This window comes from Crocuta crocuta, unplaced genomic scaffold, assembly GCF_008692635.1.
Source record: "Crocuta crocuta isolate KB4526 unplaced genomic scaffold, BGI_CrCroc_1.0 scaffold266, whole genome shotgun sequence".
NCBI classification, from domain to species: domain Eukaryota; kingdom Metazoa; phylum Chordata; class Mammalia; order Carnivora; family Hyaenidae; genus Crocuta; species Crocuta crocuta.
This window is the reverse complement of record NW_027531005.1, coordinates 3,820,853-3,836,885: the sequence shown is the minus strand read 5'-3', so window position 1 is coordinate 3,836,885 and position 16,033 is coordinate 3,820,853. Positions and strand designations below refer to the sequence as shown.

Here is a 16,033-nt window from a genome sequence, read left to right as displayed (position 1 = left end):
CATGCAGAGCAGATGTCTGCTCCAGCCTTTGATCCCCTCTGGCCTTTCTTGCGTGGTCTGGTCGAATAGCCCAGGCCAAACACAACCCTCAACTCCTCCCTGCGAAAAAACAATATAAGAAGTCAAAGTTAGAAGGGAGCTTTCAAGGTCTAGACTGATCTTTATAGCTCTTTCCTAAAATAAGGAAATGGGGGAGGACACAGGTGATGGAGGGTAAAAGGGACAGAAAGAAACAAAGAAGGAAAAATCCAGATGAAGGAAGTTTTCTGTCTTCTTCCTGCCGGACATGATGGGAGCATGATCAATGGTAGGCATGCCAGGGGCTGCTTCGGGCGTGCTGGGAATCCTCATGGCCTTGAATGTCCCTGCCTCCACTTCATAAGGAGCCCTCACCCCTAACTTTCTTGGCTCTAAGCTGTGCCACAGACACTTCTGCCATTAGCAAACATATCATGCCCATTATGAACCGTTTTCCAAGTAGATGAGGCTGCATGGTTGTCCATGCTGAACAAGGAGAAACTGAGGTAGGGAGCAAGGCAGGCCATGTTTGACAGTCTCCCACCACCCCTGGCACAAACGTGTGCCTCACTGACCTGGGAGACTTGGGCTCCTCAGCCCCCAGGATTACATTTCTGAGTGGTCGGTAACCGATTACCATTTTTCCCCTCGGCTGAGCAAAACACTAGCAAATAAATAAACAACCACCTACAAAAAGAGCATATGCAGTTGGCCAATTGCAGCATTAAATCATTGCTTGCTCAGAGGCAGCAAGTCTCTGTCGCTCTGGCACCTTGAACAGCAAGGGGCCCAGGGAGAAATGTTTTCATTGGGAAAAAGCAAGGAGAGCCCAGCCTGGCGGCCCGGTGGCCAGGGCTCTGCCCATCTTCGGCTCGTAACAGCCCCCTTAAAGGCCCAGTCAGGAGACAGCTGGTTGGCTCAACTGTACCTGACACTGCCTACCTCATGGTATTGTCATCAGGCTCCAAGAAGGCCACGGCTGCAGCTGGGGTTCCTAATGTGGCATTGAGATTCCAGGGACAATGATGGCTTCCTCCGGCACCCCCACCATGCATGCTTTCTCCATCTACATGGGGCCCCCGGTGCTAATGGTGTGAGCAAAGCCTTTGGCCAGGTGCAGCCCAGGTCTGCATGGATGCTAAGGACCCCCAGCTGTGGCACAGTGGTTCTTACTCTTTGTTTCCTCAAGGCAGGGACAATGGGGGTGGGGAGGGCGGTTAACACTAAAGTAGCAGAAAAAACACATGACTTGGTTTCACACTGCAGCTCGCTTCCCAACTATACAGCTTAGCATAGGGTCTTCCTGTTCTCTGAGCCTCAATTCCCCTTGACTGTAAAGCAGCAAGATAGGACTGTCATGAGGGCCAGGTGAGATAATGGGAGTGAAGACACTGGGTAAACTGGAAAGCACTTTGTCAATTCAAGGTGATATTTCATATTCCTTTTTCTTTAATGGAAATCCTGCCCAGAACAGGGACAGAGTGGCCGCAGGGAGAGCCCCTAGCATGGCTCCTGAGGACACCACCACACCATGTCTGAACTATAGCCACAGGGTAATTAGAGTACCGGAGGGGAGGAGGAGGAAGACCCCACAGGGCCCACAGACTTGGGGTGTGTGAGGTGTAAGGAGCAGATGCCAGGCCGTGTGGGCCCTGGAAGGAAAGGCTAATTGGTGAAAACCTTCGACAGGTGAGGGCTGGCGTGGATTCCAGAACACCCTGGGCAATGGGGGAGGAGAGTGTCTGCTCAGGCCCTGGCTGAGCCTCCCCTGGGCCCCATTAACAGCAAGATTAGAGCGGCAGGCAGAGGAGCCCGGAGTGGACCGGACCCCACTGTAATCAGGAGCCCAGCCACACCTCTCCCTCGGCTGCTCCACAAACTCCCACAAATGAGCTTTGGCCATTGTTACGATGCTTATTTATTAGAGAGTAACTTCATTCTCACCAAGGGAAAAACAAGGATCTGTTCCATGAACATATATGTGGTGCCTCTTTGGGCAACCCTGTGAACAGGCCAGGGCCACGTCCTTCTGCCCCAATCAGGAAGATCCCAAATCCACTTTCCACAAACGGCCTCATGGGTGCATGACTTATAAATTAAGACCTGTGATCCAAGGGACTCCAGGGACCATGAGCTCAAACACAGAACCATGTTTTATGTGTCTCTGTACCCTTAGCTGAGTTCCTGGTTTATAGGGTTAAGACATATGTTTAATTAATGGATGGATGGATGGACAGATGAGCAAATAAAAGCCTGAGTTTCACAGTGGTTAACACTGAGGAACTAGAATTAGAATGTCTAGGTTTGAATCCCAACTCTACCACGTAATGCTGTGAGACCTTGGGCAAGTCGTTTAACCTCTGCATGTCTCAGCTTACCACTGGTAGAATGGGGATAATACTATGAAAAAATAATACTATATTCTTCCTAGTGCAGTGGTAAGGGTTACATGATTTAATTCACGTAGATCACTGGCGTTTACTAAGTCCTTTGGGAATGTTAGCTCATATTGTTTGTCATCCTTAGACAATTCAGACAACCTTTGTGAGGCTTTTTGGGGAAATTCATGGTATCTACCTCAGAAAGGTGTTATCACAACTAACGGGACTAATGTTATCAAGGTGAAATAGCAAAAGTGGTACTTCCTAAAGATCTATGAGGCCTATGAGGCTATAGGAAGGAATAGAGGAATGGTGTAAGATCCAGAACATTCAGCACTATTCATTAGAAATGCAAATTCTTGGGGCACCTGGGTGGCTCCATTGGTTGAAAGCCTGACTCTTGATTTTAGCTCAGGTCATGCATGACCTCACAGTTGGTGAGATGTAGCCAGGTGTGGAACCTAGATCATGTCCCAGACAGGTGTGAAACCTCTTTAGGGTTCTCTTTCCCTCTCTCCCTGCCCTCCCCTGTTTGCACATGTGCACACACTCTCTCTGTGTCTTAAAAGAAAGAGAAGGAAGGAAGGAAGGAAGGAAGGAAGGCAAATTCTTGCACAGACCCCAGATCTATACTGGATCGGGACCCCTGGGAGTGAGACTCAGGGACCTGCATCACCCCGTGGAGGTCACTTCCTTGGCGGGGGCGGGGGTGGGGTGCCATAGACCAGGCCCAGGGAGAGAAAGCACAGCCACTCTGAGCAGGCCCTACCGGCCCCGGACGCAGAGGCCCCATGGCAGAGGGCGGTGGCAGAGGTAGTGTGGAGAGCCGGAGCTGACACTCCAAATTACAATCTAATAGCTTCCCACGCTTCCCTCGCGCACAGCGGCAAAGGTTACCGTGCAATTACGTGTCGCTACATACAAATGACAGAGCAGTTACGGTTACTTTACCAATTACAGGGAAATTGCTCCCACTCTGTAGAGAGACCGGCACTCTGAAAAGCTCTATCATCTCCACGGAAAGGGGGTGTTAATTCTGCCGGCATCCTTCCTGCAGCTGCCTCCCCAGGCTCCAGGGGCCAGAGCTGCGACGCGGTCACTGGAGGACCCCAGAAGTGTCCGGTGTTCTCAGAGTCCGGAGACTCTGAGGAGGACTGAGGAAGACACCAGAGCTGGCAGGCAGTGGGGGCATCTCCTCAGGAGCTCCCTGCACTGCCCCCAAGCCCCATGCCCTGGTGACACACTCGTACAAAACCACTGTCACCCTGACACCTGTGCCAGCCCACTTGAAGGCCTTGGGTGATGGCGTGGGACGTGATCTGGTACTGAAGCCACTTCTCACCCCGACTAGCACGGCCCTTACTTAGCCTGGTTCCTGCGGGCCGCTCCCCAGTCAAGTGGAGCAGTCCTGGCCCCGCCCTCAGGTGCCCCACCTTTGCAGAAACCCCACATTGAGTCCTTATTATGGAAAGGTCAGAACTAGGCCAGAGCTCAGTGATCCAAATGGGGTGCTAATGAGGTAAAGGTCACCAGGTCCATCCCCCTGTGGGCCAATTAGCTCAGCTCTAGGACACAGCCTCTTCCATAGCCACAGGCTGCCCCCCTTACCCCGGGCATTGACTGTTTACAAATATCCCAAATTGATCCAAAAGAGGCCGACCAGGTGAGCCGGCAGGGATGGACAGATACAGCCAAATCCTCCAAACAGGATGCAGCCTCCAGCTGCTCCGAGTTGGCGGTAGGAAGCTCGAGCCCAGCGTGGAAAATGCAAAGTCAGACCTGGTCCTCCCTTGCTCTGGGGGCAGCTCCTGGTCCAGCAAAGAGAGGAGTCCTTCCACATGGGAGCACACCAGCTCTCCTCCCTTCCTGAATGCAAAGTAGCACCCAGCCTCATGCAGAGGAGCTCTGAACACCTCAGGCCCACCCCCAAAGCTGGAAGGTCAGACCATCACACAGGGAGAGAAGGTACCAGAGACTTGCTCAGGCTCATCCACTGAAGAGCCTTTTGTTGGGCCATTTTTCATCAAACTTTTAGTATCTTAGGCTACTGGAGCTCCTGTTTCTATTAGGGGGAACTGAGGCAGTGAATGAAGACAACACTATTTACTGTTGAAGACAACACATATTTACACTTATTAATATGCTTAAGAACGTGTAGGAAGGAACAATTATATAAAGGCCTAGTTGAGGACCCAACAATATAAAGATGGCAACATTTCATCTGTTCCTGCCCCTTTCCCACTGTCCCTCCCAGTGGAGGAGACAGACCTGGGCTACAAGTAGACAAGGTGACATACGTCCTGCCTCAGTTTTGTACCCAAGGCTGAGGGTACAGCGGGCATGGTGGCCAATGGCCTAGGGACAGAAGAGGAGGGAAGCCCGTGAGGTACTTGCTGATGTGGAAAAGAAAAGGTCTTTAGATTCTTCATGTTCAGCAGCCCTAAATTCTTCCTGTTAATTAATTACACACACACACACACACACACACACACACACACACACACACACACATCCTGAAAGCTGACCCTAACAGATGTCCACTGGAAATGGGGACTCAGTGAATTATACATGTGGGATTTCTTTTTAAAGGGAGATATTGATCAGATAAGCCAAAGTAGCTCATGTCTAAATACAGACTCCAGTTGTAAAGCCCTGCAGTACAGGAAGGTAATAATCACCCACTTATTGGGAGCCATAGCTCAAATATGACCACTGACCCCTAAGGTGTTAATAAATGCAATAGTGTCTAATGCCCACGGTGCATCTATCCCTTGAGATGACTCTGAGTGCCCTTTGGTGGCAGGGGGAGAAGGTAAGCAGAGAGAATCTTTGGGGAGGTGGAAACATCTTGAGGAGGCTCTGGTAGGCTTAGATTTACTCTTACCAGAAACTTCTTACTCCATACAATAATCCCATGTGCCTAAGTGCCTATTTCTGTAACAAGGAAAAATCCCCCAAGTTGCACTCTGTGACCCACCAATTTCCTTACTATTCTGCATAAAATTTCCTTTCTCTTTTTTGAGTTCTAACCCTCCCCCAAAAGTCTGCCTGTGGCCCATGCTGACCCTATGGGTTGAACTCTCTTGAGAGCTGGAGAAATCCGTGCAGCAAGTGAAGCCTGGCCCTCTCACCCTGGCTGTGAGCACAGATGTTGGAAGCGGAATGAGGGAATGAAGCCCCATCCACCTCATTACTAAGTGCTATCTCAGAATGATTCCTGTATTGTGTCTTTTCCAATGAGACTGTAGAGACAATGAATGTATACGGAGACCGAGAAAGGAAGCCAGCAAACCACAGTCACAACAACCTGGTGAGAAAAAACTGTTACTGGAGGGGCTTCATGAGAAGTTTCTCAGGGTTGGAAGGACAACCCAACAAATCACACCAAGGCTCCCAAGAGTCAAGTGCCAGCATCTAAAAAGGGTGGGTACTAAAATAGAGGACAGAAGGTCATCGTGTTTTAGGAGTTCTGTGTGTATTTGTCACTTCCGATGCAAACATCTATGAATGCACTGAACTGTCTATGAATCACTGGGAATGATTTGCTAAAAGCAGTGCTCATTTTTGTACTTGTTTTAATATTTCTGTGTGTGCTTGAGATTGTCTGTGCCCAATTGCACCAGATATCTGAGTGGTCTTTACCTCATTGTCATAATAAGCTACCCTTCTGATAGGAAACTAATGCCAGTACCTTGAGCTGTTTCCCCAGGAGAGAGGCATTAAGCCAGGCACACTCTCTGTAGGCCTAGCTGTAACCAACAGCGAGCTGTAGCAACCCACCCCTCCTAGGAATTGCTGAGCACAGTCAGCCAAGAGTAGCTCCAACAAGGGATAGGATCCCAGGGGTTGAACCCATGACCTTCTCCTCATTAGCTCAGCTGCCAAGAGCCCTGGATTCCTCCCTCTGATAAGGAGACAGGCCCATGATACCATGGCCAGAGCTACAGGCCAGCCGAGCAAGAGAATTCGGACCCCAGTGGCCCAGCTCTGCAGATGGCCACCATGCCGGGACCAGCCCAATAGTCCAAACTGGACTTGTGGGAAATGCCAGGGAAGGCTTCCCAGCGCTGGGAATGATACCAAGCACAGCCTTGTTGGGTGCCACTTCTCTCCATCTGTACCTTAGCTTCAGAGCTCCCCAGTGGCTACCTGTCGAGGGCAAAAAAGCTCATCAATCCTACCTTCCCACTCCCCTTCCAGAACACTGCAAACAGCCTCCGCGCCACCAGAGCTGTAATTGGAGCGGGGCGCGCCACAGTGATTAAGTTTGTGTGTTTTCTGGCGGGCTGGGAAGCGGTGGCCCCACTGGCCAGGCTGAATTATGGGGTAGGTCATTCCCTTGTTAGTGGGAATAAATTTTATTAGCTCCACTCTTGTGGCCGTGCACCTTCCCCTCTTGCTCCCCGGGCTCGTGAGCGAGTCTGGATAATGTTGCCTGCATGCGGGATAAATCAGCCAAACAAATCCCATTATATTTTGGAACACTGACAGAGACACAGCCATGACACCGAGTCCGGGAAAAAGATGTGGGCTTTCTTCTCTTGCTGGTCCCGTTTCATCTATGTGGACAGCATGGGGGGTGGGGGGCATCCACCGGGGGAGGAAATGTCAATGGAGAGTCTGAATGGAAAACTCTCTTAGCTGTCTTTTCCCCTTCTCTCCACTAAGTTAATGAAAAGAAGCAAGCACCCTGCACGGAGGTGTGGTCGTTCCCCTCTGCCTTGCAAAAGCTGAGGGACACCTGAAGGTAACAGCAGGGAGAGTCGAGCTTGAAATGTAGCCTCTCCTTCAAAATGCCTTAACTTAGCATTCATCACGTGTGCCAGATGCCGGGGAAGACAAACAGGCTACACATTAGGCCTGGGGTATGGAATATGACATCTGGGTTAGGCATAGCCAGATCTCTCAAAAGCAGATCCTGGTGAAGAAAAAATGTAAGTATGAAATCCTAGCAACGTCATTAAGTCCCTTCCTGTCCCATTGGGTGGTTATTATAACCACAAATATACAGGTGGGGTGATGAAGGTTTTAAGCATCTTACAAACACAAAGTATTCTATGTCTCTCATTTTTTATTAATGTCTCTGTATTTCTCTTTCCTTAGGAGTCTCAACACACTTTATGAAAGGGACGTTATTTTTCTCACCTCCTTTGTGAAGATGAGACGTATAATTCAAAGTAAAAAGGAAGCTTCTCACCAGCCCTGTGATATCTCAGGAGCTAGGACTGGCTGAGACCCAGAGGTCCACATTCTCAGAATCCCAGCCAAGCCGCCTCCCTGTGAGGATGACAGGACTTGAAGGAAAGGCTCAGAATGCAGATGCGGACCGTGAAGCCTGGCCGGTCTGCATGCTCACCGAACAAGAGACCCGGCTGCCCGTTTTGGCTGGGCTACCGTACACCGTATGGGGCATGTGTGTGCGTGTGTGTGCCCGCGAAGAGAGATGTCGCTGCGTTAGCTGCTCTGAGTAGTGTGTGGGTGGAGGGAGAATACATCACAGAAGGAGGGGAAGAGGGACCTAGGAGATGAGTTTAAGTGAGATAGCAGGACACGGCAGAGAGAGCAGCGGAGATAGGGATGAGGGGCTCCTCAGGTCTCCTGGTGGCTGTCTTTGTTAAAATTCTGCATGTGGGACTCCTGGGTCCTGTCACTCTCCCTACTGACAGGCTCCAGAGCTTTCTGGGAGGACATGTCCCTTCACCGGGCCCAGAATACCACCCAGGGCTCAGCCACCATCCTGCACCCCAAAGCACCGTGTGTACTCAGCTGGGATATGACTCTGATTGCAAACCCTGTTGGCCAAAAAAGAGGGAGGTGGGTGGCTTTCTCAACTGCCTACCTGGAACAGAAGACTTGGTTCTATAAAGATTAGGGTTGCAATATGGCAGGTCGCCAAATCTCAAACTTGAAGTCTGGAGTACTGGGTCAAAGGGCCATGAGGGATGGGTACCTGGACCAATGAGGAAGAAGTGTGATGTGAGCTTTCACTGGGACTTGAGTGTGGTGTGCATTGAGCATGTGTGATGGGTCCGTTGTGTGTGTGTGTGTGTGTGTGTGTGTGTGTGTGTGTGTGATGGAGTGAAGCTGAGGAAGGAGGCATGGGGCAGGCAAGAGGAGGGGTTCCTGGTCTGAGCAGGGACTGTGGCAGAGCAGCGAGAGAAACTTGCCTAGCACCGTGAACAACAGGATACACCCCATGCAGCCAGAGCGGCACTTCCTGCTGACTGGGAAAAGAAAACACCCAAAGCACACTAGCAGAAACCAGCACCCAGGGCCCAGGATGGCCACCGGACCATTCCGGATGCTCACTGTCATGGAGTTCCAGGATCCCAGGTGCCATCCAGGCCGGCCTGGGAGGCCAGCCCATGTCCAGGGGGCACAGTGACCCTGTCCCCTCCCAGGGCTAACTTGCCTGTGAAACCAATAAACATGTCAAAGCGAGAGCATCTGTGAACGGGGTTCTCTTTCACTATTCCTCACTGTCAGACATGAAGTGAAGCCTGGGGTTAAAAATCAAAAGCTCAGTCCCTGTGTCCCTGTGGATGCTGTGGGATGGAACAGGACTGGCGGGTAAACCCCGAGTCATACAGAGGCGAGGTTTAGCAATGGTTCTTAACCAGGGACTTCCAGAAACATGAGAGGCTTTTCTAGTTCCTGTAGTAAATGAGGGTCCCATTAGCACTTAGTGCTCTAGAGCCCAGGATCCCAGGATCATAAATGCCCTGAAATGCCCAGACAGTGCCTGCACCATATTGTCCCACACCGGATGCCACTGGCACACCACTGAGCACCAAAGTTGGGGAAAGCACGGGGCTGAGAATTAGGATGTAGATTCTAGTCCATCAATCACAAGACCCTGAGTGACGCACTTGACTTTTCTATTCCTCCAGCTCCTCAGCTGGAGGGGATGCCTGCCTTTTCTATTCTCCTACAGCACTGCTGAGAGAAGAAAAGGAGGTGATGAACCCTCTGTAAACTGTCAGGAACAATATGAACTCCTGCAATGGGACCGCCAGGCAGCCCAGAGGCCACCACTCTCTGTCCCCACTACTGAGACATGACCAGGCGTCACGTGACCAGGAGGCAATGATTCTGGGTAATAGTTTCTGTCCCAAGCACCTACATTTTGCACTGGAAGGTCACTGAAGTTCAAGTTTTGAGGGGAAGATTAAAAATCTGATTTTTGCCCCATATGACCTTATGGTCATAGCACTAAAGCTGACACTGTCTGGCTCCTATGTCCACTTCTCAGTTGGATCCAAACTCAGGGAAGATTTAGTGGCATGAGTAATGACCTGTCCCATGACCACAGCCACTGTTCCCATCACACAGGCCATAATCACCTGCTATGTTGCAGTCTCTCCCGGACTCTTGGGTCCCTAGAGACTGATGTCATTTCATGATTGGCAGCCACCAAGAGGAAGCACTTACCAAGGGCCTGACAAATGTTTCACCCATTCATTAATTAACTTGGAAGTGGAAGGGTTAGTGTTCCATCAGGTTACTCCAGAAGGCCAAAGAAAGGCATAGATAGCTTGCTTGGGGGATCTGGGAGGCCAGGCCACTTGGCCCATGTGAACACAAGAGCTTTGGCTCACAACACACTCCCCAGCCTCATTGCCCTGACTCTGGGTCAGGAGTGTCAGGGCTCCCAGGAAAGGGCTGGGAGCTGTCACCTTGGTCTGCTCAGGGGCATGGCACATGACAGAAGCCAGAGGCAATGGGCTCCTCATGCCAATCATCTTGTGCTCTGTAGACAAGGGTTTGGGGACCCTGGGTGACATGACCGCCTTCAAAAGGGAAAGACAGAGACCCTCCCAGTGCTGAGTGGCAGAAACAGAGATTACATCATTAGTGTTAACCCTCCTGCATGCTCTGAAGCAAAGGACCTCAGGTTGGTCTTTAGTCCGCTGATCCCGAGATACAATGGGACCCCCAGCCGATGCTTCTAGGACCCTCCTCCTGCCTATGTCCTCCTGAGACCTGTAAAGTGATTTTTCAGACAATAGACCATTTGTTCTTGGATACGTCTTTCCATTCAGGCTAGGAAAACCAGGACACAGGAAAAGAATGGCCTAGAAGACAAAGGGGGAATCTACTTCCATCTCCCACAAGCATCAGAAAACACCTGGGCAGCCTCTATGCCCAACACCCACTCAGAGATTTGTTTGTGATATGTATTTACATACCCATGAGGAGGCTACTCTGGGCCTGCCAGCCCTTATCTCTGGTGTGAGCTCACCACCCTTCCCTGATTCACCTGGAATAAAATCAAAACAATGGGGAGCTCTCTGGGGGCCTGCAGACTGAGGATCCTGCCTCACGCACTGCTTCTGGTCACCAGGCTGTGGCCCACCACATGGCTCCATGATCACTCCATGGCATGGCATGCCGAGTCACACAGATGTCCTCTCCCCACCCCACCTTGTCTTTCCTGCACACAGGCAAAGTGGCAGCTGGGACATAAGCAAGCCAGAGGCCCCAGGGCTTGCTTATATTGCTTCCTGCTCTGAGTTCTGGAAGCCTGAGTTCAGGGGAAGGAATGTGGATCCCAAGAAATGGGAAGGGCCAGAAAACCCTGAAGAATACCGTGGGATGAGCTTTCTACCTTAGGGAATTAGGAAAATAGGAACACAATAAAAATGAATCACTGGCCAAGAGGTACAAACTTCCAGCTATAAAATAAATAAGACCTGGGGATGTAATTACTGCATGACGACTATAGTTGATGTACTGTATTGTAGATTTGAAAGTTGCCAAGAGAATAGATCTTAAGAGTTCTCATCACAAGAAAAAAAAAAGGTGTAACTGTGTGTGGATAACTGGACGTAGTGTGGCAATCACTTTGTAAGACACACAAATATTGAATCGTCGTGTTGTACACCTGAAACCAATATGATGTTGTATGTCAATTATATCTTCATTAAAAAAATGAACCACTAATCATACCTTTTCAAGCTCTATGGATTGTAATTATGATGAAGCCCGCAGGGAATCCCTTAGCCTACAAAACACAAGTCTTAAAAGTCACTCTCCTGGGCTTCCCACCACTGCGGCCTTATAAAGGGCACGCTGCAGGACAGAGACCATCTGAGATTCCATCCCGCCTCACATGCCTCAAGGGAATCTTGGACTCACAGGCAAAAGAGAACTCTAGATTCCTATAGCCCATCTTCGCCTCAAGGCAGGAAAGGGAGGGAGGAAAGGAACCCAACAGCCACGTGAATGGGTGGAGGAAAAGCTGCGTTTGCAAGCGGTGTGCCCACGAGGACTCCTCCCTGGGGAGGCCCAGGAGGCTGGCCCGGCTGACGTGTGGGGAACATGTGTGGTCTGAACTGGGGCCAAATGAATTGTAGCCGAGCACCTGAGGACTGGAGCAAAGTAATCCGAGCGTCGGCCGAATCAAAGGAAACTGATACTTGACATTACAAGCTGGCGTGGCCTTTTATACTGGCTGGGGAGACAGCCCAGCCTGGTGTGGAGTTTCTGGCCTCCTCCTTTCTGCTCTCAGCCCTGAACTTGCCTCGAACTTGAAAGGGCTAATTAAAGCCCAAAGAAAAATCAAAAGCTTGTTATCTGGCTCCATGACTCCCAGCCCTGGCATTAGCCTGTCTTGCAAAGCTGTTGTCTCTCTGTTCTCTTCAAGGCCACCACGAGGTTTCAGGACCTGCAGCTCTGCAGACTTCCATGATGAACTTTGCTTTTTGTATTGTGGCAAGGAGCGAGGGCGGGACAAACACCTGCCCATGGGCAGCCAGGCTGATCCCTGCAGCTGAGTCTACTCCCAAAAGCATCACCCGGAAAGACAGAATCTGAGCCAGTTTTCTACAGAAAAGCATCTACGGAAAAAAATAGTCAACCTGTCTGATCTCAAAAGAACTAGCTGTTTAGTAAGCACACTGCCTAAACTTACACTTTCGAACATAGGGTGGGTGTGCATGCATGTGTGCATGCTCGTGGGGGTATTCATTGTACATGTGCACACACGCATGTGTAGGTGTGCATGTATGTGCATGCATGTGTGCAAGTGTGATTTTCCTTAAGAGGAAAGGGAGTGCTGTGTCTGCCATTCCTTCCCAAACTATGTAACTTTGGGCAATTCATTCATCTCATTGGTCCTCAGAATGAAAGTACAGACCACAGGGTCTCTAAGGGACTTCCTTCCCCATGCCTAATCCCTACTGTATCCCCCCAGGGAGCTGTCCTTGAGTCTGGAATATATGTACACACAGTACAGCATCTGACCTTTAGAGCCTGCATTTGGGAGAAGTCCATGGCCCCCAGGTTCATAAACCTGTTTTTTCTCAGCAAAAACTCTACTGAGTGGATCAGCCACTGCCCTAAACCAAAGGCCCCGAAAGATATGCCACTCACTAGTGCTCAGCAGGTACAGTGGAGTCCCCTCCACTCTCTGGCCTGGCTATGATTGTCAACTCGTTGCTTCCTTCTCTGGCCTCTCCCATTTGCTTCGTGACACTAGGCTTCTCAGGATCTCCGAAAGAAATGACATCTTTTAGTTTCAGCCCAGGTACCTAGAAAATTCACCACTGGAAAACAGTGTGAGCCTAAATGCTAGAGCATCAAAGGCAAACCTTGCCAAGTCCCTTCCTTCTCCTCCATCTCCCCTACCCCAGGTCAAGTCCTAGTGCCCACAGAAACAGCCCCCACCCCCCACAAGCTTCCTGGGTGCCAGCACCCTCTGAAATGGACTTGGCAAGTAGCCATATTTTGTGAAGGGAGACTTAAACTTTTTAAATCAATCAAAATACATTTTCCTAATGTGGAATTGCACCAAAGTTGGCCTAGCAGTCAAGAATAACATCTGTGCCAACACATACTCTACCTGTGTGTGAATTCTCCTTTCTTCTCTCTAGGATAGACTTTTTTCAAACTACATTTTTAAGTGAGTGAAAAAACAAAAGGGGGAAAGGAGAGGGACACAGAGCATGGAAGATGCTCATAAATGAGACTTCTAAGTCACTGGAACAATGAGAAAAAACTAGAGCATTTTAAAGATGAACAGATGTCAGGCCAGAGCAAGCCGGGTCACAAATGAGTTAGGCTGGGAGAGGCAGGAGGGTGGGTCACCTGTTGTCCCTGGGAAGGTCTTCTAAACCAGCCCTTCATTCTCCCCTTCCTCTGGTTTCCTTCAGCACTTTTGCCACTTGGTACTGTTCTAAGGCTGCTTGTCATGTCTCTTCCATGGAACAGCGCACACAGAAGATGCTTAATCCATGCAGTTTTTGTAAGTTTACTTATTTATTTTGAGAGAGAGAGTGGCAGGGTGGGGGCAGAGAGAGAGAATCCCAAATAGGCCTGCACTGTCAGCACAGAGCCTGACATGGGGCTCGATCCCACAAAATAAGAGATCATGACCTGAGCCAAAACCAAGAGTCAAACACTTACCCAACTGAGCCATTGAGGTGCCCCATAAATGCAGTTTTCTAAGCAAGCTCTGCTTTCACCTATGGGTTCACTGGACTCCCACCCTACTTCTGCTCTCATTTTGCCATTTCCTTAAGATACTCAAGGGACAAAAACGTGATGCTCCTAAAGTCCTAGATCTATCCCAAGCACAGAATGGCTGGCTCCGTTACTCCCAGTAATGGTTTTATTCTAAGCTCCCAGGAAAGTGATTTGTAGGCATGGTCAGTAAGAAAGATCGATACATGTCTTGTACCACAGGACACAATAATTGAGTCTTAACAATGCCTGGTGCATATGACATCTATGGAACGCAATTTCCACCTATTTCTAGCATGCCTTCTGAGAACTATGAGCCAATATGGAATAGAGAAAAGTATCAGATAGGAAATCTACCTTGCATCCCCAGCTCCAGCTCTCATAAGCTCAGTGCCATAGCCATAGCACATTTGAGCTGGTGCTGATCTGAATCCAGTGAGACCCAGAGATGTATTTGTCCCATTTGCAAAATGGGATGGGTGATTCAGATCCCATGGAAACCGCAGGCTGGTGTCCACCTGCCATGCCACGCCATCCCCAGGCTCTCCCCTGACTCACCGCGCTGCTGCAGGGAATGTCCTTCACTTTGAGCCAGGCCAGGTCCAGCGTGCCCTCACCCCGGTAGCAGGACTGCAGTCGCTCCTTAATGCGATCATTAATCTGCTTCAAGATGAAGATACACAGGGCCGACTCATCCAGGGATTTCATTTTCCGTTTCTGGCCCTTGGAGAAGACAGTGAAAAGGAGGTCATCCTCCGGACGGACTCCAAGGGTCCGGGCGAGCACAGCCCCAGCTTTGGACAGGTATGCGGCCTGCAGCAAGCGATACTCCACCCCACTGCGCTCACAGCCAATGGGCACTTCCACATAGGAGTTGAAGGCAGTGTCCTCCTTGCACAGCCTTACAAGCTTAGATGTATAGACTTGTTCCTTTGTGGTGGAGCCTGGCGGAGACACCATCTCAGGCTGAAGTGTCAAAAAGTAGACAAAATTGCCACTGCTAAAGCCATAGACATAGTAGATATCAAAATCAGGGATGACAGTGAAGGTGTCTGAAGGGATCTTAATCATCGAGGCCACAAACTCATCATGGAAGACATAAGCGAACATGCCGTCTGCCTCTGAGTTCTTGGTCAGCTTCCGGCTGGAGATGGTAGGGAAGTATTCTGGCTTGCCGTCCACTGCTGTGGCGATGAAAAGCTTGTCATCCAGGTTGCTGTACGAGACGATCACTCCAAAGACGGAGCCGCTCTCGTTGACTCCCGACAGGTAGTGTTCCTTTTTGTGAAAAGGCTCCCCCAGCTTGAAGAGGTCCTCCAGCCTGAGGAGCTTGCAGATGCCCTGATACAGGCTCCCACAGGCAATGAGCCTGTTCTCCTTGTAGTCTATCAGGAGCATCTTGTTGACATTGTTGGTGGTGGTCAGGGGCTCATTGCACGTCTGAACAATGCGGGGTGGGTAACACTTGGGGTTGTCCTCATCCGGTCCTGTCTGGTGGGTCACCAAGACCTTCAGGTCACTGGAGAGCTTGTAGATCCGGTTGACGGCCCCCAAGTAAATGTGTCCTGTCCTCTCATCCACCACCAAGTGGTTGAAACCCTCAGCTGGCTCCCCACGGAAGGTGACAAAAGACCGCTTCTGGGAGAGTGGGGGTGGCTGCCGGGGGAGCAGAGTGGAGGAGCCCATCCCCACCATCAGGAGATGGGAGAGCAGGCAAGTCCAGTTCCAAGGCATGGCTTTCATTTCAGAAATGGGTCCTTGCAGCACGGTAGCACTTGGCACAGCGGCCTCCTTGGAGGGCCAGGACTCAGGAGTGGAGGCTCCCTATGGGGGAAAGGAAGGATATGATACTGGATAACAATGGTACGCAGCTTGTGTGGCTAGCCCCTCAAAGCCCTCTGCACATGCTGAGACTGAGAACTGCACTGGAGAAGCTGGAGGCTATGGGACTTGGCCCTCATGCATGCGTGGGTCAGCCAGGGCTGCGCGACAGCAGGGCCAGGAGTGCAACTTCAACAATAACAATAATGCGAATAATAATGATAATAGTGATGATGGTGACAATGAAGCACAGCCACTGGCTATCCAGCGCCTGACTTTGTAGCAGTCACTGTCAAGCACCTTCCAAAGACTGTCTTTTTTCATTTTACAAACCCTTCAGAGTTGAGTAT

The 16,033-nt window shown here is 50.3% G+C and overlaps 1 protein-coding gene across 4 annotated transcripts in view; it reads right to left on the bottom strand.

Annotated features, from left to right (window-relative positions):
• The window catches only part of PLXNA4 (plexin A4), a 365,933-nt gene extending 350,311 nt beyond the window's left edge, over window positions 1-15,622 (bottom strand). For 3 of the 4 annotated variants that reach the window (XM_077770661.1, XM_077770660.1, XM_077770659.1), the window contains exon 1: window positions 14,421-15,605. In XM_077770661.1, the coding sequence (XP_077626787.1) occupies window positions 14,421-15,605 (1,185 nt within the window). Of the gene's footprint in view, window positions 1-14,420 lie in introns of all 4 variants that reach the window. The other variant, XM_077770662.1, reaches the window with a different exon arrangement.
• Window positions 15,623-16,033: the final 411 nt, after the last annotated feature.